Below are 9,370 nucleotides of genomic sequence, written 5' to 3' on the forward strand. Positions count from 1 at the left end.
TATTTTTTGAGCAATAACAGTAAAAAAAAAAAAAAAAAAAGAATAAATGCATAAATCCCACTAAAATTATTGGGGATCCAAAATGAAAAGTGTAAAAATGAAAGTGTAAAAAATGAACCATTACTTTTTCCTTTTTTTTTTTAGGTTTCCGATCAACTTTGAATGTATTCTTTGATTTTAAGTTGTTTTTTTAATGCCATTTTTTCCCCCAAGAAAACCCCTGTTTTTTACGGCAAAACACAAAATATGCAATATTTTCAAAATGCAATATTTCACATAAATTAATTCTTAATAGTAATCCTCAACAACATTGGATTTATTTCATCATTATTTTTTGAGCAATAACAGTAAAAAATATAAAAAAAAAGTTAAATTATTGGGGTTCCAACATTAAAAGTGTAAAAATTAAAGTGTAAAAAATAACCAATAATTTTTCCTTTTTGTTTTTAGGTTTCCGATCAACTTTGAATGTATTCCTTGATTTTAAGTTGTTTTTTTAATGCCATTTTTTTCCTAAGAAACCCCTGTTTTTTATGACAAAACACAAAATATGCAATATTTTCAAAATGCAATATTTCACATAAATTAATTCTTAATAGTAATTCTTAACAACGTTGATTTTATTTCAGCATTATTTTTTTAGCAATAACATTAAAAAAAAAAAAAAAAAAAGAATAAATAGACAAATCCCACAAAAATTATTGGGGATCCAAAAGGAAAAGTGTAAAAATGAAAGTGTAAAAAATAAACCATAACTTTTTCCCTTTTTGTTTTTAGGTTTCCGATCAACTTTGAATGTATTCCTTGATTATAAGTTGTTTTTTTAATGTTTTGTTTTTGTTGTTGCTTGTTTCATGCTCTTTTTGTAAAATGTTTAAAAAAAATAGGTCATATATCATGTTTTTATTTTTTATTTTAAAACGCTCCAACTTCAACTGCTGATATAAAATAAAACAGGAAAGTGTTTGCTTCATGCTATTTCCCCCTCCCCCCCCAAAAAAACAGTTTTTTTATGGCAAAACACAAAATATGCAATATTTTCAAAAAGTAATATTTCACATAAATTAATTCTTAATAGTAATTCTTAACAACATTGATTTTATTTCATCATAATTTTTTTAGCAATAACAGCAAAAAAAAAGAAGAAAAAAAAAAGAATAAATCCCACTAAAATTATTGGGGATCCAAACGGAAAAGTGTAGAAATGAAAGTGTAAAAAATAAACCATTACTTTTTTCCTTTTTTTTTTTTTAGGTTTCAGATCAACTTTGAATGTATTCCTTGATTATAAGTTGTTTTTAATGCTTTAATGTTTATTTTATACTGGCAAGCACACAAAAAAAGCAATATTTTACCCACAAAACCTGTCACGATAAATTAAACGTATCGGAAACGAATGCAGTAAATCTTTATTTATGGCTGTTAATTGGTTCCAGTCCTCGTAGGAACATAATATTAATAACTGTAATAATAATAATAAGAAGAAGAAGAATGCGAAGTAGGCCAATCGGAGGCCGTGTCCCAGTAATTGATGAAGCTTTAAAGGATGTGATATCGGCGACGTTGCCGATATCGGTGATTAATCGTCCCGGGCTGACATATGGCAGGCGAGCCAGCTGGGAGCTGGGAAGGACCCTCGGGCGTCCCCCCCGGCCATGACCGTATTAGAGACCATTGTGCAGGCAGACATCGGCCTGTGCCGCCCGCAGCTCTTTGATATCGCTTCTCAATAATGCATCGCTCCCCCTGTCATGACGTCACCGCCACGAAGAACACGCACGTGATTGCACCGCCTTCCGGGAAAAAAAGAAAAGATTACACCGCCTTCCCAATTTAAACTGAAAAAGTCCAAACTAACACTTTTTGCTGTAAAATGAATTAAATAAAGAAATAAATCATTATAGGAAATAATATGGGCTTGAAATCGGCAAAATAAATTTATATTTACATGAAAACAAACACTTGTTTAAACTGCACTATAGGACTTTTAATAAAAAATGTTTAATAAATGCAGCTAACATAAAAAATATATTTAATGTTAGCTGCATGTGTGGATTAAGAAGCAAATTGATGAGGAATAGCCCCTTCCTGCTGTGTCACTGTTCAAAAATATCCATCCATGGGGGGCGCTGGTGCCTATCTCGGCTACAATCGGGCAGAAGGCGGAGTACACCCTGGACAAGTCGCCACCTCATCGCAGTGTTCAAAAATATAACAGCAAAGTATCAGTGTCGCCCAATGGAGATTTAATGATGCTAAATCAGCTTGTTTTGCAATTAAAAAACATAAAAAAACATAATTATTAAATAATGTTTCCTATGCAGTTGTTTTAGTACAAAACATGCATCAAATTATATAAAATATAACATTTGTTTCACATTCTAAAGATAAAAAAGGTGTGGACATTTTTCTTAAATAGGGGATTACATTTCATTTTAGAGCCTTAATTTAGGTGTAATATAATATTTATATATATATATATATTTGAAAAATATGTGCAAGCAAAAAACATCTGCTTCAACATTGAAATTGTTGAAATCTCGATTTTAAAAAATAGCTGCTTGTTTATTAATAAGCTTTAAAAAACACAAACTCTAGCAGTGCTAATTATTTAGTTGATTATTTGAATATTATATCAAAAGAAAATGTCCCTCATAATCAGCACTAATTAGATATTTCAATTAGAAATATGTTTTCAAATTAAAATATTCACTGGAAATCATTGATTTTTTACCTTCAAAATAAAAGTGGTATTTTTTTCTACAATTCCCAGATACCATTATTTACAGTAACTTTTTTTTAACAGTGTATTCGTAACTAATTTTTATTTTATTTTATTTTAAAAACGTACACAAAAAAATAATTGCCGGAATATTAGGTAAAATTCACAGATTTTTTTATTTTACAGTGTATGTTTTTAAATTGAAAAAAAAAACATTCTAATTACAGTAACACAATTTCTTAGGATGAGCCGTTTAAAAAACTAAATGTGGCCTCAAATGTCCCCCGGGGCCACACTTTGGAACCTCCCTGAATTATTAATAATTTGTGTGCCATTCACGACCAGAAAGTTATATTTGATGTTTTTCACATTTATTCGCGAGGACTGTTTTAAATTTAAAAACATACACTATAAAAAAAAAATAATAATTAAAAAAAAATTCACCACGATATTAAGTAAAATTTACGGATTTTTAAATTTATTTTACAGTGTATGTTTTTAAAATAAAAAATAAATTTTAATTGCGAATACACTGTCAAAAAAAGTCAGATAGAATTTTAGTGTAAAGTAACAATGATATCGTTTTTCCACTTACAGAAAAACTGCCATAAATATTAAAGCTGCCATTTTTTAACCAATATATATATATATATATATATATATATATATATATATATATTTTTTTTTTTAAATGGCAGCTTAAATATTTTTAGCAGTTTTCCTGTAATTTTGCAATTAAAATGTATTTTGTAATTTAAAAACATACACTGTAAAATAATAGGAAATCTGTGGATTTTACTTGATATGGTGGTGATTTTTTTATTTTTATTTTTTATAGTGTATGTTTTTAAACCATAAAAACACTCTCTCTCTCTCTCTCTCTCTCTCTCTCTCTCTCTCTCTCTCTCTCACTCTCTCTCTCTCTATATATATATATATATATGTGTGTGATTTTTTGGTTAAAAAAATGTCAGCTTAAATATTTATGGCAGTTTTTCTGTAAATGTAAAAACAAAATCATTGTTATTTTACACTATCTGACTTTTTTTTATAGTGTATTTGTAAACAAATTTTTTTTTTCTAATTTAAAAACATACACTGTAAAATAATAGGAAATCTGTGGATTTTACTTGATATGGTGATGATTTTTTTATTTTTATTTGTTATACTGTATGTTTTTAAACCATAAAAAACTCTCTCTCTCTCTATATATATATACATATGTGTGTGATTTTTATGGTTAAAAAAATGGCAGCTTAAATATTTATGGCAGTTTTTCTATAAATGTAAAAACAATATCATTATTATTTTACACTATCTGACTTTTTTTATAGTGTATTTGTAATAAAAATGTATTTTCTAATTTAAAAACATACACTGTAAAAACTGTGAATTTGACCTAATATTATGGCAATTATATATATATATATATATATATATATATATATATATATATATATATGTATATATATATATATATATATATATATGTGTGTGTATACATATATATATATGTATACATATACATATGTGTGTGTGTATATATGTGTTGTCTGTCTATCTGTGTTGGCCCTGCGATGAGGTGGCAACTTGTCCAGGGTGTACCCCGCCTTCCGCCCGATTGTAGCTGAGATAGGCGCCAGCGCCCCCCGCGACCCCAAAAGGGAATAAGCGGTAGTAAATAAATGGATGGATGGATGGATGGATATATATATATATATATATACATATATATATACACACACACATATATATGTATACATATATATATATGTATACACATATATATATATATATTTATATATATATATATATATATATGTGTGTATATATATATGTATATATATATGTGTATACATATATATATGTATGCATATATATATGTGTGTGTATATATATGTATATATATATGTATACACATATATATATATATATATTTATATATATATATGTGTATATATATATATGTATATATATATATGTGTGTGTGTATATATATATGTATATATATATATATATATACATACATATATATATATATATATACATATATATATATATATATATATATATATATATATATATATATATATACGCTTTCAAAACTATAAAAAAAATTATTGGATCAAAAAAACAACATATTTGTGTTATTTTAGTGACTCAACGCATTTTAATATTTTTGTTACACTATTTCTTAGGATGAGCCGTTAAAAAAACGAGATGCGGCCTCAAATGTCCCCCGGGGCCACACTTTGCAAACCCCCCCTGAATTATTAATCATTTGTGGGCCATTCCCGACCAGAAAGTTCTATTTGATGTTTTTTCCACAGAAACACTAGCAGAAATAAAGAGAGAAGAAGAAGAAGTTGGTGTGTGAGGACTTTAAGAGACATTTCCATGACTTTGTAAACATATAATATGCCGAGTAAAAAATATGAATATACTTACAAGTTGTCTTCCACGCTGAACACGACAAACAAGGCGAGGTGTGGAAACAGGCAGTCATGACGTCATCTCAACACAATTCATCTTCCGATGCATAGAATGTTTGCACTGCAAACTCAACACAGAAACCATTCCGATCCATTTTTCTTCTCATTCGTGCTGTTAATTCAAAGTGTTTAAGGAGCCCATCTTTTTTTTATTATTATTATTATTATTCCAACACAATTCTAGTATTGTGATAAAGTGAAGTTTGTATATACAAAAAACACGTGGACACAAATTATCAGTAAAGGGCCTTTTTTGTGCAAATCGAAATCTAAATAATAAATAAATAAATACATACATAAATAAATATATAAATAAATAAAATACCGCCTGTGATTTATCATGCAGGCTTTCTTTTTTTTTTTTTTTTTTTTACATTTTCGTTATTTTTTGCAACGAAATGTTGATTTATTTATGTAGCAGCCTCTTAAATAATACATAACTCATGAATAAATCAACACAAGTACGACAATCAATGAGGTAATTTGTAAAAAATGGCTATAGTTCAAATAATAGGCTTATTAGGAGAAATTAACTCGTCAAGTGGCGAGAAAATCTTCCTCTTTCGGTGTCTTAAAAAAAAAAAAAAAGAAAGAAAAGGCAACGTCGACGTCGCGGAACTTGAACGGAGTGTGTTTGCATACTTTGTTCACCAGAACGTGAACAAGAGTGTGTGTGTGTGTGTGTGTGTGTGTGAAGGAGTGTGTGAAGAAGTGTGTGTGTGTGTGTGTGTGTGTGTGTGTTTGGGTCGTTCACACTTTCGTTTCATGAATAGTTTATTCAAATTTTATTTTGAAAGGAACAAATAATATTTTTTTCAGTGTAGAAAAGCAACAATCTATATTTCATATATTTAAAAATGTTAGATTAATGTTTTATTTTATTTTATATATATCAGCAGAAACGAAAAATATATATATATATATATATATATATTTTAAATCATATTCCAACTCCGGAACCGGATGTTGTTATTTAAAGACAAGACCGCGGATTGGCCAAATAATGATTAAAAAAAATGTTTGTTTTTTTTTAAAGTATAAATAATTTGCAGGATTTCAACAAATGCAATGAATCAAAACTTCTCCATTTTGGTCCGTTTTTGTTAGTACGAAATGTCAAATAAAACATTTCGTTTTTGTTTTGTTTTTTTTGGTATCTCGTTTTGCTTTTGATGCCGAAAAATAGATGTTTTTTTTTTTACTAGTTTCCCGTATTTCAAAATAAAATCCGTTTTATTATTTCCATAAATGAAACGAGAAATTGATTACAGGTTTTCAACTTCCGGTTCCGGTTTGGTAATGAAAGAAAACATCTGTTTTGGTTCTGCTGATTCTCATAATTTTTTACATTGAATTTGAAAAGAAATATATCTGGGTGGGGGTTATCTACTTTTTGCTTTTGACACTGAAAAAAAAGCTTTTTTTTAAATGTATATTTATTTTACAAGTTTTTTTGTATTTCAAAATAAAACATTTATTTTAAATTTCCATTGAATAAACGAAAATGTCGATTACTATTCTGAATTTCAATTTCCGGTTCCGATAATTAAATAAAACATATATTTGTTTGTTTCTGCTGATTTTCTTTAATTATAATTACATTTTTTAATTGAATTGAATTATATTTATATAGCACTTTTCTCAAGTGACTCAAAGCGCTTTATATAGTGAAACCCAATATCAAAGTTACATTTAAAGCAGTGTGGGTGGCACTGGGAGCAGGTGGGTAAAGTGTCTTGCCCAAGGACACAACGGCAGTAACTAGGATGGCACAAGCGGGAATCAAACCTGCAACCCTCAATATTTTTTTCTTTTGACAGAGAGAAAAAAAAAGAAAGCTTTTGTTTCGTTTTTTTACAATTTCTTTGTATTTCAAAAATGAAAAATATGTACTTTAATTTCCATCGATGAAACGAAAATGTAGATTTCAACTTCCGGTCAGGGTTTGGTAATAAAAGAGAACATCTGCTGATTTTCTTAATTCTTGCATGAAATTGAAAACGAAACCAATGGTTTTTTGTTTATAATTTTTTTCTTTTGACACGGAAAAATAGAAAGCTTTTTTTTTGTTTAGTCTTTTTACAATTTCGTTGTTGTTTTTTTTTTAAAATCTTTTTTTTTTAAGTTTCATCGATGCAACGAAAACATCAATTGCTAATCTGGTTTACAATTTCCGTTTTTTAAATCCCTGCTGATTTTTTTTTATTTTTGTTATACGACATGTCAAATGTTTTTTTTTGTTTTTATTTAAATCTACTTTTTTTTTTTTGCCTTCGACACAGAACAAAAAACTGTTTAGAAATATATTTTTCCTATTTCAAAATAAAATGATTTTTTTTTCTCCAATTGTCATTCATGAAACGAAAATATTAATAAATCATTAAATATTAATATTAAAGAATGCGCACCATGGTGTGTGTGTGTGTGTGTGTGCGCGCGCGCGCGTGCGCGTGCCGGTCCATTGGTCCCACATGGAGTCACCGGAAGTCCCCGGGCGTCTCCTCAGTGCGCCGCGGAGAATTTCAAGCGTTTCTGTTTCTGTCTCTGGTTGCAAAACCAAACCCTCACCACGTTTTTTTTCAAGTCCAACTTCTCGGCGATGGCGGCGATCTTCTCGGAGGAGGGCCGCGGCTGCACGGCGAAGTAGGCCTCCAGCGAGCGCTTCTCGGGCGCGGCGATGGACGTCCTCTTGCGCTTCTTCTCGCCGCCGCTGAAAACGTCCGGCTTGCTCATCTTGTCCCGCTGCGCGCCCTCCGCCTCCTCCAGCCAGGCCTGCAGGATGGGTTTGAGCGCGATCATGTTGTTGTGCGACAGCGTCAGCGACTCGAAGCGGCAAATGGTGCTCTGGCTGAGCGAGCCCACGCCGGGGATCTTCAGGTTGGCCAGCGCGCCGCCCACGTCCGCCTGCGTCACGCCCAGCTTGATGCGCCGCTGCTTGAAGCGCTCGGCGAAGGCCTCCAGCTCGCGCGGGTCCGTGTCCGCGTCGTTGACGGACGCCAGCCCCGCCTGGCCGCCGTGGGGGTGAGGGTGGTGGTGCGGGTGGTGGCCCGGCAGGAGGCCGTGGTGCGTCAGCGGCGAGTTCATGCTCATGGCCGCCTGGTGCGACAGGTGGCCCAGTCCGTGCATGTGCGGCTGGTGCGCGGACGACGCGCCGTTTCCACCGCCTCCTCCTCCACCGCCTCCGCCGCCGCCGCCGTCGTGCATGAGCGCCAGCGAGGGCGAGCTGATGTGCTCCATTAAGTCCGGCGGCTCCAGGTTGGGGTGGTGGTGGTGATGGTGGTGGTGGTGGTGGTGCGCCAGCGGCACGGTGGAGTTGGAGGCGCACGGCACGGTGCTCATGGTGTGGTAGGTGGCGTCCGGCTTGAACGGGTGCGTCTTGCCCTGCGACACCGCGATGTCCACCGCCGCCAGAGCCTCGGCGCGCGCCAGCAAGGTCTCATCCAGGCTGGCGAAGATGTTGCTCTGCAGCTGCGGGGACGACAACAACAATGCATGAGCGGAGGCGCGCGCTTTTACGCGCGGCCGACCCGAGTCCAAAAACTCCTATAAATGTCACTTTTTTTTTTTTTTTTTTTTACCTGTGGCGTTTGGAGGCAGGCTCTGCGTATCGCCTCGGAGCTGGAGTGCAAGCTGGTGTACTTGTGCTCCGGCAAGGACGGATGCATGGCGAAGTGCGCCTGCTTGCTGTTCATGGACATCATCTTGGCGCGCGGCGGCTCCGATTAAAGTGCAAAGGGGCGCGAGAATATACAGGCCAATAGAGCCTCACGCGCACACACGCGCGCGCAAAAACATCCCCCCCCCCAAAAAAGAAAACAAAAAAACAAAACAAAACCCCGATCTTGTTCGGGAAGACGCGCCGGTCCTGACGCGCGTGCGATTGCGCGGAGCGGTTGCGCGCAAGAGAGCAAGCCCGGAGCCCCGCAGATCACAGAAGACGCACCGCAGTCGCCGCCGCGCGCTTATCTGTCTGCGCGACCAGAAGAGCCTCTTTACACCTGAGCGCCTCACATCTCGTCGGGGCTCTCGCGAGACATCAAGCGGCGCGCGGGATGACAGATGGAGGAGGAGGAAGGGAGGATGAGGAGGAGGAGGGAGTGCGCTCCTCTCAGGGCAGAGACGTCTGCGCGTATTTTTTTTTTTTTTTAAAGGGTTT

The 9,370-nt window shown here is 34.4% G+C and overlaps 1 protein-coding gene across 1 annotated transcript; it reads right to left on the bottom strand.

The window, feature by feature from the left end:
• Nucleotides 1-4,826: 4,826 nt before the first annotated feature.
• Nucleotides 4,827-9,034, bottom strand: pou4f1 (POU class 4 homeobox 1). Its single transcript, XM_061887382.1, has 2 exons — nucleotides 8,793-9,034; nucleotides 4,827-8,682 (listed from the first exon to the last, which is right to left on the bottom strand). Exons 1-2 carry the CDS (start codon nucleotides 8,913-8,915, stop codon nucleotides 7,717-7,719), a joined length of 1,089 nt encoding a protein of 362 aa, XP_061743366.1. The 5' UTR covers nucleotides 8,916-9,034; the 3' UTR covers nucleotides 4,827-7,716.
• Nucleotides 9,035-9,370: the final 336 nt, after the last annotated feature.

This window comes from Nerophis ophidion, linkage group LG25, assembly GCF_033978795.1.
Source record: "Nerophis ophidion isolate RoL-2023_Sa linkage group LG25, RoL_Noph_v1.0, whole genome shotgun sequence".
NCBI lineage: Eukaryota > Metazoa > Chordata > Actinopteri > Syngnathiformes > Syngnathidae > Nerophis > Nerophis ophidion.

Excerpts from the sequence above, each read along its gene's own strand:
- pou4f1 (XM_061887382.1), bottom strand. The coding sequence starts at position 8,915 with ATGATGTCCATGAACAGCAAGCAGGCGCACTTCGCCATGCATCCGTCC. Across the intron at positions 8,683-8,792 it reads CCTGCCTCCAAACGCCACAG|CTGCAGAGCAACATCTTCGC; the intron begins GTAAAAAAAAAA and ends TCGTCCCCGCAG.